Below are 22,712 nucleotides of genomic sequence, written 5' to 3' on the forward strand. Positions count from 1 at the left end.
TGCCCTCTCCAGCCTTTTGCGTAGAGTAGGATGTGAGGCTAGTGATTGAGCAGGGTGGGTAAGAACTCTGCTTCTGCCTTTCCTTTCTCCTCTCAGGTAGACATCCTAAGGTTGGGGATAGAACCTGGAATAGGAAAAATGAGGAAATCATAAATTTAGGCTAGGTGGAAAGATTCCTGAGTTTTCTGACTAGGAGAATTTTGGACTTTGTAGGGTTCTTTGAGCATTTGACTTCTTCAAGTCCTCTGTCTTTTTATCTCCTCTTGCTCTGTTGTCTAGTTTGGGGGTTATCTTGGAGGAAACCTTTTTTTTGTATTAGGAAACTGGTAAGGTGTAGGAGAAAATTAAACCTCTAACTGGCTGTTTAAATTTTATTCTAGGTTTTTAATAATCTGCACTTAATTCCAGTGGGGGGGGATGGGAGGGTGGGGGGTGGTTACCCACACCACCAAGCAGTCCTCAGACACCTGCTGGGTGTCCTGCAAGTCAACTCAATTCTGACACTACCTGCCCAGAGACAGCATCAGATCCCACAGGGGAAGGACTCAGTTCCAGAAGACTGCCCCCCTCTACTTCAGATGCCAGTCACAAGTCCAGGTTGTTATCTGTACTTCTGACTAATAGGCTATCAATCAGAGGTCCCCATGACTCCCTCCTTGGATTCAATTAACTTGCTAGAGTGGCTCACAGAACTCAGGAAACTAGTTTACTCACTAGATTACTGGTTTATTACAAAAGATATGAAAGGATATGAATCAACAGCCAGATGAAGAGATGTATAGGGCAAAGTCCAGAGCAAAGGAGCTTCTGTCCTCATTGAGTTTGGGGTCTAGGCATGGTGGCACGTGGAAGCATCTTGATTCACCACCTGGAAGCTCTCTGAACCCCCTCCTTTTGGGTTTTTATGGAGGCCCCACTACATAGGAACGATTGATTAAATCATTGGCTGTTGGTGATTGATTCAACCTCTAGCTCCTCTTCCCTCCCCAGAAATCGGGGATGGGACTGAAAGTTCGAACCCTCTATTCCTGGTTGGTTCCCCTGGTAACCAGCCTCCCTCCTCAGTTGTGGTCCCAAAGTTACCTCATTAACGTAACAAAAAGCACCTTGATGGCTCTCATTGCTTTAGGAAATTAGGGTTTTGGAGGCTCTCTGCCAGAAATGTGGATGAAGACCAAACATATTTCTTACTGTAAAATCAAAATATTATAGTTTTGGTCTCAGGAAAAATAAAAATTAACTAAACTTCATGTTTCTAACCAAGTTTACAAAGCTGAAAATGCAAGGATTCATAGGAAGGTTATCATGGAATGAAAGATAAGCTGTTTTCTAGCATTCCCTCTGGACTATTTCTTAGGTACTGAATATTTTTATCAAAGTAGAGGAGAATAAGGAAGTGCTTACTGGAACCATGTGGCTCCCACAGGGAAAGAGATTGCCAACTATAAGAGAAGGAAGACCTGTGGAGGGTTACTTTCACTATATTTGGAGTTCAGTCCATTAGGTGATCAGATTTTATCCTTCAGTTATTTTTCTATAAAATATTTTTAGTGTAGGTGTATTTATGAATACTGCTTACTACTTTATTTGAGTAAACTGGGAAATCATATGAGACTGGTAGTTAGACATATAATTCCATCTCCCGATTTTAAAGCATATTAAGTGGTTTTATAATTAGTCATCATGGATGTTTGCAGATAAGACTTAGGAAACCTTCAGCTAAAGAAGTGTGCAAATTTTTCTAAGCTTTTTTAAGAATAACATAATGGATGTTTCATCTTTTTCATTATAGCCTTTAAAGCTGCAAGACAGCAGCCCTCCCAAAATGTTGCTACTAAGAATTCTTCAGAGGTAAGAAAAAAAGTTTTCTAGTTGTGTACCAATTTATGTATCCTACATTATGATTGTCAATTCTTTGGTCTACAAAGTAAATAAAAGAAGAAAAAATGTGGAACATTAAAACTGTAGAGAACTTTACTGATTATCTAGACTGAGGGCTTCTAGGGTTTTTGCACAGGAGGAGGGTTTCTCTTTTTCTTTCTTTGATAATGGATCGCATGATTGGACACCCATAAATTTATGTACCCAGTAATATTTTTAAGGATAATAACGTTGAACCAAAAGAGTCCATGCATGGAAAACTATGATTGAAGATGGGCGTTCAGTGCATAGAGAGGTCTTATTTATTGCTGGCTTCCTTTTGTTACTTATACTCTCATAATACTCTGGCTTGTGTCTTAATGGCTGAAGCCAGACTCAAGACAAGCTACCAGGTCTGAGTCTACGGACCTCTGTGTTCAGCTCTAGATTTAACATGAAACTTCTGCTCTTCCTTTGGATTCCAAGAAGAGTCCAGAATGGGCTTGATTCTCCTGTTACCTCTCTTTCAAAACACATGTGTCTTACTTCCCAGGCACCATCCCTGGCCTCTACCTACTAGATGCCTGGGGTTTCCCCCCTAGTTATGATAATCAGAATGTCTCCAGACATGTCCAGATGTTTCTGGGATGGGAGGGGGGGTTAAAAATCACACCTAGTTGAGAATTGTTGCTCTATATCATACTGCCCCACCAGTATTTTCTCAAATTTCACTCCTTCTTGATCTCTTGAGTATGTGACACAATTGACCACCTCCTCTTCCAGAAAACTTCTCTGTTTTTTTGGGTTTTTTCCTCTCTTATTATTATACAATTATATATGGGCATACTGGTGCTAACTTTTATCCTGAGCTCCATTTCATTATTCCTATTCAACTATTGCCTGCTATCGCTTCAAAATCATGTCTGAAAACAAAATTATCATCATGTCCACAAGGTAGCTTCCCTTCTAGATTTTTCTTTTATAATGCAAGAACATGAGTTCAGAAAGAGCAAGTCATGGTAACTTTTTCTTTCATTTTTTTGATTGAGGTGACATAGTGGTAGATCAGGGGAATGCTGAAGGCATTTGATTCCTTCAAGGCACTTAAGACAATCTCCTGATAGTTTCATGGACAAAATGCAGAAATATTGGCTGGATTCATAGCCATTTGGACAACTTCATTTAATGGTCTTTGATTAATATTTCAATGTCAGCCTTGGGTGGGGGTGGGTCTCAAGTGCTGCTTTTTTCACTATTTTGTCTTTGGCTTTATCAGTTGGATGAAGACATGGCAAATGTGTGTATTAAGTGTCAAGATAACACAAAATGTAGAGGAATAGGTAGTAATTTGGATGATAGTATCAAGAATCACAAGTATCTTTCATGGGGCTTAAAAGCAGCAAGTGATATTTAACAGGGATAAATGTAACAGAAAAACAGATATCCGGTACTTCCCACACAGTCTTATACCTCATTTAAAATTGGAGATGAAGCACTGATGGCCTAGTTCCTCATTAGAACCCAAGAAAATCACAGGGCACTGTCCGCACATGACCCAATGTGAGTCATTCACCAATCTGAGTGCATGTTCCTTTAGGTACCCAGGCTGCCGTGGTAGCAGGAGAGAAGTGAGCTCACACATGTTGTATAAAAAAACCATTTGTAAATGAAGAGTGACAGTAGTGAGGAGGTTGGGCAGAGCTTTAGTTTTCATGGTTATTGCTTACATGTTATCTGCCTCCTTTTTTGTAACTTTTTGTAAAAATATATATTTTTTGACATTAGTTAATGCATTTTTATTCAGATTTTCCATTCCCACAAAGACGACTGCTGTTTTGTTTCTCCCCCTTAGGTGATTGCGGTAGATGAGTCAGATACAGAAGAAGACATTTTTCCTACCACTTCCAAAGCTGATCAAAGGTCAGTGCAGTGACTTCTTGCAAAAAGGAACATCTGAAAAAATTAAAAATTATCCAGAATTCAACATATACATTTCTCTATGCTACAGAAGTCTGATTTTTAAAAAAAATTTATTTATGTATTTATGTATGTATGGCCGTGTCGGGTCTTCATTCCTGCACACAGGCTTTGTCTAGTTGCTGCGAACGAGGACTACTCTTCATTGTGGTGTGCAGGCTTCTCATTGCGGTGGCTTTTCGTATTACGGAGCACGGGCTCTAGGAGTGCAGGCTTCAGTAGTTGTGGCTCGCAGGCTCAGTAGTTGCGGCACATGGGCTTAGTTGCTCTGTAGCATGTGGGATCTTCCCAGACCAGGGTTCAAACCCATGTCCCCTGCATTGACAGGCAGATCTTAACCATTGCACCACCAGGGAAGCCCTGGAAGTCTAACAGATTTATTTTCAGCTAGTCACGTACGTACAAAAGTGAAAAATAGATCAAGGGGTAGTTCGTGGAGTCAATGCAGCATTATTACAAGTTTTCACTGAAAATTTGAATAACTTGTCATTCATTTCCTTTTGCCTTTATTACCCAGTGATTTTCTTGCTGGAATACTATGTCCTCTCCAATTAACAGAAAATAGCTTTGTATTTTGTTAATATTCTGTTTCAGCTTTCAGCACTTCCTGTGTGTCAGGTACCATTCTGAGCCTTTGCCTATGAATTAGCTTATTTGCTGGTCACAGTCACTCCAGGAGGTAAATGTACTCAGCTTTCAGCACTTCCTGTGTGTCAGGTACCATTCTGAGCCTTTGCCTATGAATTAGCTTATTTGCTGGTCACAGTCACTCCAGGAGGTAAATGTACTTATAACTCTATTTTCCCCCTTTTACCTTTGAAGAAAGTGAGGCGTGGTAGTCTACGTAACTTACTTAAGGTCACACAGCCAGTCATGTAGCCAAGCATTCTGCTCCAGGACTCATCTCTGCTGTTGCTGCTGCTTCTTATTTTTTTTTTTTTAATTTTATTGAAGTATAGTTGATTTACAATGTTGTGTTAATCTCTGCTGTACAGCAAAGTGAATCAGTTGTACATATACATATTCTTTTTCATATTCTTTTCCATTATGGTTTATCACAGGATACTGAATATGGTTCCCTATGCTATGCAGTAGGACCTTATTGTTGATCCATCCTGTGTATCAATATAATAATTTGCATCTGCTAACCCCAAACTCCCACTCCATCCCTCTCCCACCTACCTCCCCTTTGGCAGCTACAAGTCTGTCCTCTATGTCTATGAGTCTGTTTCTGTTTTGTAGATAAGTTCATTTGTGTCGTATTTTAGATTCCCCATGTAAGTGATATCATGTGATACTTGATTTTCTCTTTCTGACTTACTTCACTTAGTATGATAATCTCTAGGTCCATCCTCTGCTGTTGCTTCTTCACATAATAGATTAAGCTCTCAGACCTCTGTGCATGTAATAAGAATCATTTAATTGACGAGAGGAGATTTAGAAACGAACATTTTGGCAAGAAATCTGAAATCAGCCTTGGCAGATTTGTGTTCCTGATGACAGCAACTGGGTGACACAATTTATGCTGTCTCTGAAGAACTGTTTAGTAATGGCGTGGTTTGTATAGTTATTTCACTCATAATTTAAAGTATTTAAGCTCTACCACTTACTGAGTGTGGACCTTGTGCAAGTTTTTTTGACTTCTGTGCCTCAGTGTCCTCATTTGTAAGATGAAGATAATAATATTTACCTCAAAGTGTTGTTATGAGGCTTTAAAGTGAGTTAATATTTGTGAAGTGCTAAGTACAATACTTAACACATAGTAACACCTCTAGAAGGGCTTATTGAAGAAAGAACAGGCTAGGGAAATAGAACAAGAATAGTGGAAAGAATGGTAAGCAGTAAAAGCACTAATATTCTGGTAGTTGACTTTAAAAAGGAAAGAACTTCCAGCTGTAAAACTCCTTTCTGCTGGATGGGCAGTGGAAATCCACCCACTTTCCCCTGGAAAAACTGCACCAAACTCTACATGGTTGTACTGGGGATAAAAGGACCCTTCCAGATTTGATAGAGCTGGTGGCAACCCTCCCCCGCCGCCGACCTTAAAGCAGTGAGCAAGAGAAACCTGGCCCCATCAGGCCAGGTAGAGGAGGAGAGATGGAGGGGATTCTATTAAACCTTGCAGTGGGGGGAGCCAACATTTTGGGGGCACCTTTTATGTAGGCTAATTTAACATGTTCTCTTATGCTTGTGATGCTGCTACAACTGACATAATTGGCTGAACATCTCTAGGTAGGAATTCTGACTTGTGCCTCCAAATTATATCTGTACAAAAATGGAGAAGACTTAGAGCTCCTGGTACTCAATGTAATACACCCTGTCTGCCTTATTTTTGAGCCATCCACAGGAAACTAATCCAATTAAACATCTTTTGACATCCAGGACAAGAGTCCATTTATTTGACCCAGTAGTCAAAACTGAATAACGACTCTTCCCTTTCTGCCACTGCTTTCTGAGGATAGGGGACCTCTCATAGACTGGATCTGTAGGTGTGTGAGGTCCTCTGGGGCAGAACTGGGGGCTCCTGCTATGATCAAATGAGCCAGCATCTGGTGTAGAATGCCTGGCTTGTTTCTGGACACCACTGGTTATTTGTCTGGGGAGACATTAGCAAGCAGAGTCAGGCCTCAGTGGGTGCTTCTTCCTATAACCCCCCTCTTTCCCCAGCTCTCACAGCAACAGTGCCTCACCTGCTGTGGCTAGCCTTGGCACTGTGGCTTCATGCTTTTGATCTGCTTCTTCCTGTCACAGATGATGGAAACAAGTCAACAATGATCAGTTCCTGCTTAGTTCAAGTACAGAGAGTTGGAGACTTCCCGGGTAGATTGGTTGATAAATTCCTTGATCCTCTACCTCCAAAACTATGTTGCTCTTCAAGTTTGCTCGGCAAATCCTCCTGTCCTTTACTTTTGTGCCTAAGAGCCTGTGGATTTTTCTGTTTCATTCTGATGCATAGATCTCTTGACTCTCAACAATTTGTCCAGACAAGACCTTTAGATATATTTTGTTTGCTATAGTAACATCCCAAAGCATGGTAATAAATTGTTGGCTAAAAGTTCACAAACACTGCTTTTATTTAAGACAGGAGCCGGCAGACTTTTTTCTTAAAGGGCCAGGTAGTAAATACTTTAGGCTTTGCGGGCCAAGAGGCAAAACTGGGGATATTATGTAGGTGATTATATAACCATTTAAATATGCCCATTTCAAAATGTGAAGACCATTCTTAGCTCACAGGCTGTAAGGAACAGGTGGGCTGGATTTGGTCTGCTAGCCAAGTTTGCTGGCCCTGTCCTAAGATGACTTAAAATTTTTGTTAGTAAAAATATATAGGAATATGAGTTCCATCACTACAAGTTAAGCTTCATAAAAGTAGATTCCTGGGGCTTCCCTGGTGGCGCAGTGGTTGAGAGTCTGCCTGCCGATGCAGGGGACATGGGTTCGTGCCCCGGTCCGAGAAGATCCCACATGCCGCAGAGCGGCTGGTCCCGTGAGCCATGGCCACTGAGCCTGCGCGTCCGGAGCCTGTGCTCCGCAACGGGAGAGGCCACAACAGTGAGAGGCCCGTGTACCGCAAAAAAAAAAAAAAAAAAAAAAGTAGATTCCTGGGCTTCCCTGGTGGCGCAGTGGTTGAGAGTCCGCCTGCCGATGCAGGGGACACGGGTTCGTGCCCCGGTCCGAGAAGATCCCACATGCCGAGGAGCGGCTGGGCCCGTGAGCCATGGACGCTGGGCCTGCGCGTCCAGAGCCTGTGCTCCGCAGCGGGAGAGGCCACAGCAGTGAGAGGCCCGCGTACCGCAAAAAAAAAAAAAAAAAAAAAGTAGATTCCTGATTATCTTGCTTACTGATGTTTCCCAGGGCCTATCATAGTACCTGGCAGGGGTCAAGCACTAAGTAAATCTTTGTTATTCGGACTGGACACAAATAATATTAACAGTGAGGCAACCCTAGAAAGCGGTGAGCCTTTCCTGAGATCCTTTTATCCTGTTATAGAAACGTAACTGAGATTTGATTTAAAATATTTCAATATTGCCATAATTTTCAGGAGTAGAGGATGGTAGTAGATACATGTTAATATATGCTAAGAACTATGATGTCAGCAAACATCTGTGGCATGCTTCATGTGTGTCAGGCACTGATCAAAGTGTTTAAGTATATAAACACATTTAATCTTTGAAAAATTCTTACCATCCTCATTTTACAGGTGAGGAAATTGCGGCACAGAGAGGCTAAGCTGCTTGAAGCCATGTAGCTCCTAAATGGCAGGACTGGGATTCAGACCCTGACATCAGAGTCCTTTTCATTGCCACTAAGCTTCTACTGCCTCTAATGTAGCTCGAAGGGAATGTGTTAGTTATTTTTATTCATGGCTGCTACTAAAATGAAAAACTTAGCTAGAAAGCCTTCTGTGATGAATTCTTTGGTTCATTTTCTCTGTTTTTCTCATATTTTGCCTCAGGTGGTTGAGCACTTCATCATCGAGCAAACACATGTCCCGGAGCCAAATCACTAAAGGGGTTGATTTTGAATCAGATGAGGTAATAAATGTTTATAAAATCTGTATAGGGACTGCTAAGCTAGTTGCCGAAAATTATTTCTAAAAATAGTTTCATTGATCACCTTCCTTTGACCATAGTTAATATTGAGTCAATGAGTGGCCTCTGTTGAGTGCTCATCGATGGAAATACCTCAGATGTGAAAGGCCTGCAGATCCTTAACATGTAATATCACTCAGCTCTTAATTTAACTTGCCCAGTTAACAGTAGGATCAGAATAGTTTTTTCAGCTTCTGTTGTTTATGTTTGAAGAAATAGTGGTGATGATATCGTGAAAGCCTTTAATGTTACTTTACAACAGAATGTTTATTAAATGTTCACTATATGCTCTACACATTTCCTGTATATTTAAGGTGGTACATGGTGGTGTTTTTCAGTTGTGGTAGAAACACGTAACATAAAACTTACCATCTTAACCAGTTTTAAGTATCCAGTTAGTTCACTAATATTAAGTATATTCACACTGTTGCACAACAATCTCCAGAACCTGTTCATGTTCCAAAACCAAAAATCTATACCCATTGAACCACATCTCCTCATTTTCCCCTCTCCTCAGCCCCTGGCAAAGGGCTCTTCTATTTGTGCATTATGATTTTGACTACTCTGTACTTCATATAAGTGGAATTATACAGCATTTGTCTTTTTGTGCCTGGCTTATTTCACTGAGCATAGTGTCCTCCAGGTTCATCCCTGTTGTACCACATGACTCACGCCTTTGATTCTGAGCTTCACCTGCTGCCGTCATGATCTCTGTGTCCCAGCTGTGGTTTTGAAACAGCTTGAAGAGAAGACTCCCCAGAACTCAGGCTGCAAAGAAAAATGGCACCATGAGCTCAGTCTGCCTATTAAATACTAGCATGTTGCCTCCAGGAGAGAAGTGGGCAGTTGTTGACCCGTTTGTTAATTCCAAAGCATCTAGATATACATGTGGTTATATGTTACTTACAGAAATTCATATAGTTCATGTTAGCTACAAAGGAGAACTATTAGCAGCTTCTCTGCTATAGTTTGGATTTACCTCTGGTTTACTAACGAGTTCTGCCTTTTATGGTAGCAGAAAATGAATCAATAAGTGAGAGCGAATTTGTGTTTCTCAAGGCATCCATATCTCACTAGAGATAGCTAATTTAGTGAACACTGGAACGTGTTAATATCACCAGCAGAGCCTAACACCAAATAATTATCCCTTTTTATGAATGTCTTAAAAGAAACATAAATCAAAACTACAAATTTGCTTTCTCTTTTGAATAGTTAGTTATAGAATGTATATCATCGATTTTATGTTAACCTCATCAAATTATGTATTTGGGGCTTATCGAAGGTTAAGTTTTCATTCTCTCTAATTAAATTCTTAGTTAACGTCTGATATTCCTGCCTATTCTTACTATGCATATAATCTATGTCCCAGCAGCACAGGAAGTCTTTGAAACTAAATAGTTCCTCTACTTCTTTTTCCAAAAAAAATATTTGAAAGATTACTTTCCTAGGTTGTTTCTTGTACCAGTCGTAGAGTAGCTGTCTATTTCTAGCATTAAATGGGTAATGGAAATAAAAATTACAGCTATTTCTGAATTAGGTCATGTGGCTTCATTATTTTTTTGGCTCTGAATTTCCAGAACATCAGATATACCAGTTATAAAATGTAAGTGGAAAAAAAAAAAACCTATTTAAAAACCTAATAGAAATGACTTGAAGAGTTGTTTTTTGTTTTTTGTTTTTTTGTCTTGCCCATGCCTTATTTGCTTTTATTAAGGTGAATAATTGAGAGAAATATATATGATATATATTGTGGGCTTCTATATATACACACATATAGAGCAGGATAAATTTTTATTTTTAATGCTTGCTAAGAATTTAGTTGGACTTTCATTGTTTTTAACAATGAAATAGCTACTAAGGAAGGGAGGAGGAGAAAAAAATTGACAAACTATTCATATTTATAAAGGAAACAGAAAAATGAAAGTCTACCCCATGTGAAAGGAGAAAATGGCTCTTACTGTTACTGTTTTGCCCATAAGAACTTCTGTCTTGTTTCAGTGAAGCGTGGAACAGTCACTAATTTTACATTTGGATGTCATTCCAGGATGATGATGATGATCCTTTTATGAACCTTAGTTCTTTAAGAAGAAACAGAAGATAATATATTTAATGGCAGTTTGAAGTTTTCAAGATTCAGGAAAAATCGAAACGTTGCAAACTACGAGTTTGCCAGTTGAAGACTTTTTGAGTATTGCTGTTAACTGAAGAATTTGAATGATTCTTACTTAACAGAGAAACTAATGTATAAAAATTTATGCTTTTGAATATCATTTCCTGAACATGACTTCATTATTTGAGAAACTTCCCAGCTCAAGGGCATATAGAATAGCATTGGTTTTCCTTATTTTTTAATCTGGTTATTAACATTACCTGTTCTATAAACGCTCCATAAAACTTAGAATGTTGTTTTTCTGACATACATCAGTATATGTCTTACCGAGTGAGAGCTTTGCTTAAATACAGTCTTGAGTAAGGACTAAAATAAATCTACCATTGTATGTTTCTGCTTTATAATCAAAGACTGTGTCGGTATTTTAAGGTTATTATATTTAGCCAAAGTTGAGGAAAAGAGCTTATAGAATCTAGCCCTTTTTATAATTTTCGTAATTTCTAGACATCCTGGATTTCCTGCAGGTAAAACAATTTATATGAAACGGTGCCTAAGCTCACTGTCTGTTACTCAGTATATGCTCTTTTTCTAATGCTTGTGATAGTATCAGCCAGAAACTTTGAATGATTACATATACCCTATAGTTTGAATAATTAGATATAAGTTTGTATCAAAAAATAAAGTCTGTCAGAATTATTGAGTTTTTTATTCCAGTTGTAGCAAAGATTCCAGAGGATTATATTCCCATTGAATGGTGGTAATTTTCTCCATTATTTTCTATTATTAATGGTTCTTTTTCTCTCTCTCTCTCACCTGTTTCTAGGAGGAAAGGGTTAAAATAATTTAACCATATCTTCTTAGAAGCTATTGAAGAGGTTTTTTTTTTTTTTTTTTTTTTAGAGTGGTCACTTGAACCTTATGGTTATATTAGATAAACATATTGAAATATAACTTCAGTGGAATATCAATGCCAAGGTTTCTCATTAATATTTTATCTTAACATTGAGCATGGGCAATTCCAAAATCTTAGAGAAGCAGTTCCTGTTACATTTTCTTACTTGTATTCGGGTGACCTAAGAATTTGACCTCTTCAGATTTAAGTTCAATAATCCCATTCTCCTTTTTAAGACTGTTTAAAGACTCCCTGAGAGTATTCCTTCTTTTCATCTTATGGTGCAGCTATATATTCAAGACTCCTTGAGGAAGTTATAGATCTTGGTGGTACAACAGCCTGACATTTCTTTATATGTAGAAACAAACGCTAGACTGAGTGATATTCCTGATTATTGGCATATTCATACCTAGAATGTGTCAAACTATAAAAGACAGCATTTGCTTAGTGGCTGCCTCTATATCATAGCCCTTTTAATGGGTCTAAGTCAAGAATTGCGATGTAGCCTTAGTTTCTTTAAAAATGTTTTCTGTGCCTCGCTTGAGCATAAGGATTATTTTAGCAGGTTGCATTAACTCAGCAGAAGGCCTTGTCCTGTGAAAGATTCTCAGACACATCTACTCCCATCTTTAATATTCCCAGTATTTGAATGAAGCAAAGACGAAATCATGAGTAAGAGTTGCTCTCCATGGTGGGATGGAAGCTGGTTTGGGTAGCTGTCTGGGAAGACTCAGCCAATCAATGGCTCTTCTCACCTGCCGGTGAGATGTCACCTGCTGGGGTGAGGATCATAGGGAGATGGTCACTAATGCGACCTGACAGTTTCCTGAGAAAAAAAGAGTAAGGCTTTCTCCCTTCCAACAAACTGCTCTACGGTATGAAAGAGGTACTAAATGTGATTCTGTTAGCTCCTAGGAGAAGTGATTCCATGGCAGTGAGAGAGGGTGAAACTCTCAGCCAATTCAGGTCATTTTGTGAATAGCGTGTGTCACCTGGAAATACAGTAAATAGGAAAGAAAAACCTTTTTGATGAATATTGCTGCATAGTTAAATATGCCACATATCCTTGATATTCTGTATTGATGCAGTGAAGTCTAGGGTTTTTTGGACAGTTTTCAGACACGTTGGGATAGGTGTGTAGCAGTGGTTTCCAGATGACTGCAGAGCCCCTACAGTTGTTCTGGAGGCTGAGAGAGGGCCTCAGTGAAAACATTTTGAGGGAAAAAATCCTTCTGTCGTTTACCAAAGAATATCCCTCTTTCTGGCATTTTGTTGTGTATCAAAAATATAATAGTGCATTTACAATTCTAGGAAATAAAACTGATACTTAGAAAATTCAAGCATTTAGGCATACAACTTTCAATTTGGGTACAAATTGGACATTTTTTCCCTAAACTTTTAAAATTATGACCTGCAATAACAGAAAAGTCATGTGCTTTAACAAATAATGATAAAGTGAGCCTCATGGCATTCTCTATACAGGTCAGGAAATAGAACTTGACCAATGCCTCAGAAGCCCACCAGTGTTCTCTCCCGGAAACGCGTCTTGACTCCTGCAATTCAGAAGTTCTTACTTTTGCCACAAGGTGGTGCTTCCAAATCTAAACTTAAGTCAGGGTAGTTTTGCAGTAAATTTGGAACCTGTGCATACTAAACTATGCAGTAAAACCAAAATTAGCTTTCTAATTTTATGTGTAAATTGCTTGACATATTTCACCTGGCTCAGCCTGGGGAAATTGCCAGGAAATTGCCCGTAAAATTGATAAATTTTACATGTAAAGGGTCAAGAAGAAAACGTTTTATGTTTTAATAAACAAAGAGGAAAAACTCTTTATTAGAAAAATGGAATAAAAAAGTCTCCCATTGTAAAAGTTTTCTGTTGAAATGTACTATATTTAAAAATAACGGGACTTCCCTGGTGACACAGTGGTTAAGAATACGCCTGCCCATGCAGGGGACATGGGTTCAATCCCTGGTCCGGGAAGATCCCACATACTGCGGAGCAACTAAGCCCGTGTGCCACAACTACTAAGCCTGTGTGCCACAACTACTGAGCCCACGTGCCACAACTGAAGCCCGCAATGCCTAGAGCCTGTGCTCCACAACAAGAGAAGCCACTGCGGTGAGAAGCCCTCGCACCGCAGCGAAGAGTAGCCCCCGCTTGACACAACTAGAGAAAGCCCATGCACAGCAACAAAGACCCAACATGGCCAAAAATTAATTAATTAATTAATTAAATTTAATAAAAATAACCATCCCCCAATGTAATCTGATGTCCTCTTTTGTATCTCACACATTTAATTCACAGTATTTTGTGGCTTTTTAAAGCTAACTACCATTAAGGTTATTATAAAAGATTTTATAGAATGAAGAGTTGGTTTTTTGAGTCCAAAGAACTTCCATATTTTGAATGAAAAATGTCCACATTTCATCGTTTGCTTATCTCATTTTCTTTTAATAGTCTGAACTTAATGTTTAATAGCTAGGTCTGAAAATACTAGTGATTTAGCTTAATCTCTTAAGAAGTCAGTTCACGTAGCTTGCTATTGCCATGACTGATAACTAGATCTGATTTTAGCTGTTTAAATCGTAAAGGCAATGCATATTTATGCTTCAAAATTCAGACATGGAAATTTTATCAAAACGTGTGTATTTCCCTATAATCCTCTCCCCAGACACAACCTCTCAACAATTATGTATATGTTTCTCCAGTTACTTTCGGCATGACTACTAACAAAAATTGTTGAATTAGAACCCCAAATTGTATCGTCAAATATTTTAGTCTCTGTGTCAAGGTATATGTTCACCTTGGTACTTTTCTTGACATCCTGATTTTTCCGTATCTTCTTTATCAAACTCTTTTAATTAAACCATCATTGCCTGTTTTAAGAGGTTATTGTACTGCTTTCCGATGTATAATTTAAATGTTATCACTCAATAATAATTTGGGTCAAATAAAAGAATATTTAATCTGCGTGCCTTGACGTCGTAAGTGGTAAAGTGAGATTCAAAGGGCTCTTGGCTGGTGATTGCACATAATAGTTGATTAAGTGAAAGAAGGACAATGGATATTAGGCTGGTTGGCCCAGGCCACACTCTCTTCTGCCTGTCAGAGCCACTAGGCAGTGCTGATGATTCATGTACAGCTACCCAACACTAGTGCTTGAGTACCCTTGATCACAGTGCCTGTTTAATGTCAAGAGTTTCATGTTCGTTTTGTTTAAAAATCAGTATTTTCTCCACTATAAGCTTATAAAACTAACTTCAGCCGACCTATGATTGCATTTGAACTGATTGCGGGGTGTATCTGGACTTTGCGCAAGTGCTGCTAGAGGCAAAAAGCCATTGCCTAATGGAATAAGAGGTGCAATTGCACGTCTGTTGGTATTTTTGTTTTTTTGTGGGGTTTTTTTGTCTATTGGTCTTAATAGTCTGGAAATAGGACTTGTGAAATGACATCTATCCATCCATCATAGACATATCTGAAAACGCCCAGTGGTTGATCATCCCAGTCTTGATTTCTGAGCTTTTTAGTAGTGCTTTAAAACCAGGTCATGTTTTTTAAACTTTTAATTTTGAAATAATATCAAATTTATGGAAAATGTGTAAGAATAATAGAGTACTTTTTACCTTTTACGCAGATTCACCAATTTTTAACATTTCATCATTTAAAAGTTATTCTCTATGTGTGTATGTTCCACACATATATATTCATATACAAGCATGAACATGCACACTTACATATACTTTTCAATCTTTTGAGAGTAGGTTGCAAGGGGTAATGATCCTTTACCCCTTATTATTTTCTTCAGTGTATATTCATGTGTCCTCAAATCTTACTCCCTTCCTTTTTGCCCCATCCCTTTCTCCTCTTTCAGCTCTATCCATTGTAGGTAAACAGTTTCATTCTTCTTTATCCTTTCTGCATTTCTTTTTGCTAAAAGTGGATATGTGTATTTTTAATTTCCCCATTTTATACAAAAATTTGTATGCTATATATATTCTCACTCAACAATATATCCTAGAAATTATTCCCTACAATTTTATAAAGGTCTTTTCTGTTTTTCATAGCTACACAGTACTCCATTGAATTTAAATACCATGGTTTATTCTATCATTCTCCTACATATGGGTATTTAAGTAGTTCCAATATTTACAATATATAAATAATAATGCTGCAATATTAACCTTATTAGTATTTTCATCTTTTTGGAAGTTTATCTTCAGAGTAAATTCGTAGAAGGTGGGATTGCTGGGTAAAAGGGTGAATGCATATGTAGTTTTGCTAAATACTGCCAAATTCCCTCCAGAGAGTTTGCATCGTTTTGTATTTCTGCCAACAATGCGTAAGACTGCTTATTTCTCCATATCCTCACCATCAGAATTTATTGTTGAGCTTTTGATTTTTTGCCAATCTAGTGGATGATTATCTCCATGTAGTTTTAGTTTTCATTTCTGTTATGAATGAAGTTGAACTTGTATATGTAAAGGCCATTTTTGGTGCATTGCTTGTTCGTGTATTTTGTCCATCTTTCTAGGATTTTTAGTCCCTTCCCCCCAAATTAATTTTTTAAAAACTTTTATATTAAGGATATTGGCCCTTTGTCTATATTGCAAAATTTGTTTTCTTGCTTTCCTTTTGTGCTCTTATAGTTTCATTTCATTTAGATCTCTGATCCATTTAGAGTTTACTCTTGTGTAAAGTTGTGAGAAATGGATTTAATTTTATCGTTTACAAATGACTATCCAGTTGTCTGTGCATCATTTATTAAAGCGGCCTCTTTGCCCCAGCAATGTGCTAGATTTTCATATGTAGTGTGGTCTGTTTCTGGACTTTCTATTCCATTCCATTGGTCTGTCTCTTCATGCACTGATAGCACAAAGTTTAAATATGAAGGCTGTGTAGTATGGTATAATGTCTGATAGGGCTAATCACCCCTCATAGCTTTTCATTTTCAATGTTTTCTTAGTTATTCTTTTATGTTTGTTTTTGCAAATGAACTTAAGTATCAGTTTTGTAGCTTCAGCAACAAAAATTTTTTTGGTTTTTTTTTTGGAGGAATTGCATTAAATTTATAAATTAGGAAGAAATGACATCTTGTATGGATGTCAAGTCTATTTTATATGTTTCAGAAATGTTCTAAATGTTCTTCATAGAGGTTTTGAACACTTCTAAAATTTAATCTTAAGTATTTTGTCTTTTGCGCTGCTATTGTGATTATAGTTTTTCTCTTCCATTATATCCTTTTTTAAATTTTTATTTAATTTATTTTTGGCTGCATTGAGTCCTCATTGCTGTGCGCGGGCTTTCTCTAATTGCAGCGAGCGGGCTTTCTCTAATTGCAGCGAGCGGGGGCTACTCTTCGTTGCGGTGGCTTCTCTTGTTGCGGAGCATGGGCTCTAGGCACGCAGGTTTCAGTAGTTGTGTCATGCAGGCTCAGTAGTTGTGGCTTGTGGACTCTAGAGTGCGGGTTCAATAGTTGTGGTGCACGGGCTTAGTTGCTCCACAGCATGTGGGATCTTCCCCGAACAGGGCTCGAAACTGTGTCCCCTGCATTGGCAGGAGGATTCTTAACCACTGTGCCACCAGGGAAGCCCTTCCATTATATCTTATAACTGGCTATTTTTATATATGAAAGCTATTCATTTTTGCATGATAATTTTATATCCTGCTAACTTGCTGAATTCTATCGTTTAAATTTGTTTTATCTTTGATGCGCTAGGATTTTCCAGGTGTAATTTTATGTGACCCACCAATAAAGATATTTTTGCTTCTTGTTTCAATTCTTATGCCTTTAATTTTTTCTCTTATCTAAGTGCATTGGCCTCCACCTCCATGTTAATATATCAAAAAAAAAACCTGGAAAAGTGCAGGCAGGGAAGGTAAAGTTTTTTCTATACACTTTGGTGGAATGTTACCGAAGTTAAAAAACTGTAATTAAAAATAGCTCGGAAAATTCTTCTCCAGGCAAATTTTATAAATTTACCAAATAATAACTTCATTCAAGTGGAATTATATGATGTGTACCTTATTGTGTATGACTTCTTTCTTACAGTGTGATGTCTGAGATCATTCATGTTGCAGCATGACTCTACTTTTTCATTGCTTATGGCAGTTTCCACTCTCACCAGTCCATATCCTTGCAAAATATTTGGTATTTTCAGTCTTTTTAATTTTAGTCATACTGATGGATATGTAATAGTATCTTCTTGTGGTTTTATTTTCATTTCTCTGATGACTAATGATGTTAAGGAACATTTCATATTTTTTGTGCAAATTTTGATGTCATCTTTTGGGATATATGTATTCAGATATTTTGCCCATTCTTGAATGGGTTGTCTACCTTTTTCTTACTGATTTCTGGGAGATATATTTTATACAATTCCTTTGTTGAGTATATGTATTGCAAAATCTTCTCCAGTGGCTTACCTTTTTGTTCTGTAAATGATGTGGTGTTGAACAGATTTTTTAAATTTCAACAAAGGTCAATTTGTCAATGATTAATGTTTCTCTGTCCTGTTTGAGAAAACCATTCTCTATCCTAAGATCATAAAGAGATTCTTCTGTGTTATGTCCCAGAAGCTTATCTGATTTGCCTTTCACATTTAACTCTACAGTCCAGCTGGGAGTTGATTTTTATGTGTGGTCTGAGATAGGAATCATGTTTCATTCTATTCCACATGGAGATGCACTGGCCTCAGCACCATTTGTTGAAATGACAGTCCTTTACCCCTGCTCTGCAGAGCTACCTTAGTCATTAATTAACAGACCATATACATACGGATCTATTTCTGAAATCTTTATTCTGTTCCATTGCTCTATTTGGAATTGCTATAGTTTTATAATGAGTTTTATAATAAGAACAAGTCTTCCATCTTTGTTTTTTCCCCCAAGGTTTTCTTAGTAATTCTTGGCTCTACAAATTTTCAATTAAATTTTGTAATTATATATACTGCTTGTGAGCTAATATAAGGTCTTAACAAAAATACCTGTGTGGTTTCAGTTTGGTTATAATTTTCTTTTATTGAAGTATAGTTGATTTACAATGTTATGTTGATTTCTGCTGTACAGCAAAGTGATTCAACTATGTATGTGTGTGTATAAATATATATTCTTTTTTTAATATAAATTTATTTATTTATTTATTTTTGGCTGTGTTGGGTCTTCGTTGCTGTGCGCGGGCTTTCTCTAGTTGCAGCAAGTGGGGGCTACCCTTCATTGCGGTGCGTGGGCTTCTCATTGTGGTGGCTTTTCTCGTTGCGGAGCACGGGCTCTAGGCACGCAGGTTTCAGTAGTTGTGGCTCGTAGGCTCTAGAGTGCGGGCTCAGTAGTTGTGGCACATGGGCTTAGTTGCTCCACGGCATGTAGGATCTTCCTAGACCAGGGCTCAAGCCCGTGTTCCCTGCATTGGCAGGCGGATTCTTCATGACTGTGCCACCAGGGAAGTCTCTACATTATTTTTTAATATTTTTTTCCATTATGGTTTATCTCAGGATATTGAATATAGTTCCCTGTGCTATATAGTTGGTTATAATTCTTAACTGTTGTCAATTGCAGTTGATTTAATTTAAACCTTGATCTTATTCCCAGGCTTGACTAGATATTTCCTTTGATAGTCAAAGAAACCGATTTTGGTTGCCAAAGCTAAAGTTTGCTGGCTGAGATTAGGAAAATATCCTGTTCTTGCTGGTATCTTCCTGTTTCCTACCTGAAATGTTGTCAACCTCATTTACCTGGCCTAATGTTCCTTTGCCCATTGGTGGCATAGCCCAGTCAAGAGAGGGTAATAATGTTTCTTATGCCCCCACCTCACCCACCTTCTTTTCCTCCAACTTGTTTAAAGCATGTGCTGTTTTTCCCTCCTCTCCTGAAACGCTTCCTACATTTACAAAACAGTCAATCCGGGCTTTCTTCCAGTTCTGATCTTCACTACCCAACCCCCTCTGCCACTCCACCCACTAGTTTCCTTCCATCTTCATTTCCACTTCCTAATACGCATCTCCTTATATTCTGCAGGGGTCCCTTCTCCTCATCAGATGCAGCAGATCAGTAGCAGGTGCTACTAAAGGAATGAGGAAAGGAGGAAAATGAGGGAGAGAACTGTTTATTGAGTTGCTCTTCCATGCCAGGCCCAGGTGTATATACACATTGTCATTATTTAATTCTCATAACACTACATAGTAGGCATTATTACCCTTTTTTAAATAGCTTAAGATCACACAGCTAATAAAGGTAGGGCTGAGATTTAAATCTAATTCTATCTGAATCCAAATCTCATTCTTTCCACATGACCACACTGCCTCCCATGAACTGAGGCATGTCCTGACTTGCAGCTTAAAACATTAGTCTCAAATCCTAATGCATCTTTGAACAGAGACTATACAGAAAAGAAGGGCAAAGTCCAAAGTAGAATGTGAGCTAGATCTCAAGTTGGTGACTGGCCCAGACGGGGTGAGCACCCAGAGGAGAGCTTTCCCTTGGAGAGAGACATTTCAGGTGGTTACAGGGATTCATATTAAACAATGAGCAGTAAATATGGGTGACTCACTGACCAAGTTCTTATGAATATTGAAAAGTAAATGGTTTCCAGTTGGTCCAGATAAAATCTATAGTAGATGATAGACAGAGAATGGGTGACCACTGGGATTCTCAGGATTGATTCAGTTAGGTTTAATGTGTCCATCAACTAAAAACGTGTTTAATAGTAATTTCCCACAGGACGATTTTCTATTTTGGGGTTTTTTTCTCCAAATCATATTTATTATTTTTTCTCTGATTATTAAAAAAAACTATAGGAAAACTAAAAAGTAGTAAACAGCACAAAGAAAAAAATATATATATATATAATTAATATAGTAAATGTATATGTATTTATGAATATAGCTGCTTTGTTTCTTTAAGATAAATTCTTAGATGTGAACTTTTTGGATGTAAAGTGTGGGTCATATTTTAAACACTTGGTAAAAACCTAAAAATTCCCTTGTTGAATGGCCAGAGGACATGAATTTTAAAATGACAGACTGGAAATGCAAATAGCTAATAAGCCCAGGACTTTATTAGTAATTAAGTTAACTTAAGGGACATATCATTTTTAACTATTGAAATAGAAGCTTTTCATTCATGTGATTTCTTTTTTTTTTTTTTTACTTCAGGACAGGTTTAATTACTCCAGTTAAGGATAGAGAGATAGCACCTAGAGTAGTGCTCCCCGCCTTGAGGATTCAGTAGAACACTGACTTTCATTAAGGAAAATAGACCAAATATTGCTAATACAGAGCCACTGAGTTTTTCAGGCAAGTCAATTAGGAAAGCTCCTCCTTGAAAACAGATGAATAGTTCTCAGAAAAAAGAGGAGCCATTATTCCTCTGAACCACCCATGGACATTCCAGAGAAGAGGCAGATAGAGAGTTAGATTCTAGAAGAGACGGCAGCAAGGAGCTAGGCCCTTACACAGGTGGCGGTGGCCAGCAGAGATGGTGCAATGAGCCCCAGGCCTCCCTGGTCCTAGGAGAACGCTCTGGACCAGAGCTCTGCGAGAAAAGGCCGGGTAATGCCACCAGTCCTCACAGACAGACAGGCCTCCTCTGGACTGTAGCACAGCTAAGGTTCCTCTTCCTTATACCAGCACTGTTCACTGAAGTCAAGGGAAAAGGTTGCAATCTCGCTAGTGGCTGAAACCACAGTCTGAGCCATGGGTTGTGTTACAGGTGTTGGTGAGGCCAAAACTCCCACGAATTGAATCTGGGGCCACGTGGCATGCTCAAAACACTCTGGTGGGTCCCATCCAGAGGTCCCATCTGGGTCCTCCAGATCTGGATGGCATCCTTGTTGGGGAGGATTTAGGCTCAGATTGGCCCACTGGTCATGAACTCCACCAGCTGCTGAGAGAAAAAATGCCCTCCACGTTCTTGGTACAACTTCTGGCAATCTTCCTTTCTCCACGGAAATTCTCTCATTCATACAATGAGGAACTTGTTGCTCTGAATCTGCTGATGAACAGCCTCCAGAATCAGTGGGTGAACAACTGCAGGCTTGATCAGGGCCAGAGTGAGGTGGAGAGCATGAGGGCTCCGCAAGATCGAGGTCATCTGTCTCCTGCCATCAGAGAGCCTGATAAGAGACCCATCAGGGCTGCACTCCCCACCCTTCCTACTCTGGAGCCCTCATTCATTCGATATTGAGTGCCAGCGATACATAGGACACTGAGCAAAGGCAAAAAACAAAAAACAAAAGCAAACAAAAAGCAAAAAAAAAAAACCCCAAATAACAACAACCCACAATAGACATGACCTCATGGGACATTTAGTCTAAAATACATATACCATTTATTGAATTCTGTTTGCCAGGACTGTGCTAAGCACTTTATAAACATTACATCTAATCACCACAAAATTCTATGTGGTAGTTATTGCTGAAAGAGGAAACAGATGTTCAGAGACTGACTCACATGTCACATGGCTACACAGGCTGAGGATTGAATCTCAACCTTGACTGACTCCAAAGAGCTCACCATTAGCTTCTGGATGAAGAGGATTCTTTCAGAATGCATTTCAAAAAATCAATTCAATGACTGGGTGTTGGTTAGGGCGCAGGGAAGTGGTGTTCTCATGTTGCTCATGGGAGTATAAACGGATCTATCTTTTCTGCAAAACAAAATCTGGCAAAATTATCATAAGCCTTGAAGAGTTTTCATCTTTAACTGAAATTCCATTTTTTGCACTCTACCCCAAGGAGAGAATCAGAAATGTGATCAAAGATTTATGTACAGACATATCTCAGAAATATTGTAGATTCAGCTCCAGACCACTGCAATAAAACAAATATCATAATAAAGTGAGTCACATGAATTTTTTGTTTTCTCAGTGCATGTAAAAGTTATGTTTACACTATACTGTGGTCTGTTAAGTGTGCAATAGCATTGTGTCTAAAAAAGAGTACATTCCTTCATTTTAAAATACTTTATTGTTAAAAAATGCTAACCATCATCTGTGCCTTCAGCAAGTCATTAATCTTTTTTCTGGTGGAGGGTCTTGCCTCGATGTTGAAGGCTGCTGACTGATCAGGTGGTGGTTGCAGAAGGGTGGGGTGACTGTGGTAATTTCTTAAAATAAGATGACAATGAATTTTGCCCCATTGATTGACTCTTCCTTTCAGGAACAATTTCTTTTTAGCATGCAATACTGTTTGATGGCATTTAGCCCACATAGAACTTCTTTCAAAATTAGAGTCAATCCTTTCAAACCCTGATGCTGCTTTGTCAACTAAGCTGATTTAATATT

General features: G+C 38.5%; 1 protein-coding gene and 1 pseudogene across 3 annotated transcripts in view; one reads left to right on the forward strand and one right to left on the reverse strand.

The window, feature by feature from the left end:
* Positions 1–14,493, forward strand: part of MRE11 (MRE11 homolog, double strand break repair nuclease) — a 70,929-nt gene extending 56,436 nt beyond the window's left edge. Inside the window, exons 17-20 of one of the 2 annotated variants that reach the window (XM_082628621.1) lie at positions 1,793–1,851; positions 3,713–3,780; positions 8,294–8,372; positions 10,474–14,493. In XM_082628621.1, the coding sequence (XP_082484747.1) occupies positions 1,793–1,851; positions 3,713–3,780; positions 8,294–8,372; positions 10,474–10,530 (263 nt within the window). In that variant the 3' untranslated portion in view covers positions 10,531–14,493. Of the gene's footprint in view, positions 1–1,792; positions 1,852–3,712; positions 3,781–8,293; positions 8,373–9,072; positions 9,182–10,473 lie in introns of those variants that run through there. The other variant, XM_082628622.1, reaches the window with a different exon arrangement.
* Positions 14,494–21,033: 6,540 nt separating this feature from the next.
* Positions 21,034–21,673, reverse strand: LOC309808331 (nucleoside diphosphate kinase 6-like; annotated as a pseudogene). The gene has a single exon. The product of its transcript is annotated as a nucleoside diphosphate kinase 6-like (transcript).
* Positions 21,674–22,712: the final 1,039 nt, after the last annotated feature.

Source organism: Mesoplodon mirus (assembly GCF_964341445.2).
Source record: "Mesoplodon mirus genome assembly, chromosome: 7".
In the NCBI taxonomy this organism is placed as follows: domain Eukaryota; kingdom Metazoa; phylum Chordata; class Mammalia; order Artiodactyla; family Ziphiidae; genus Mesoplodon; species Mesoplodon mirus.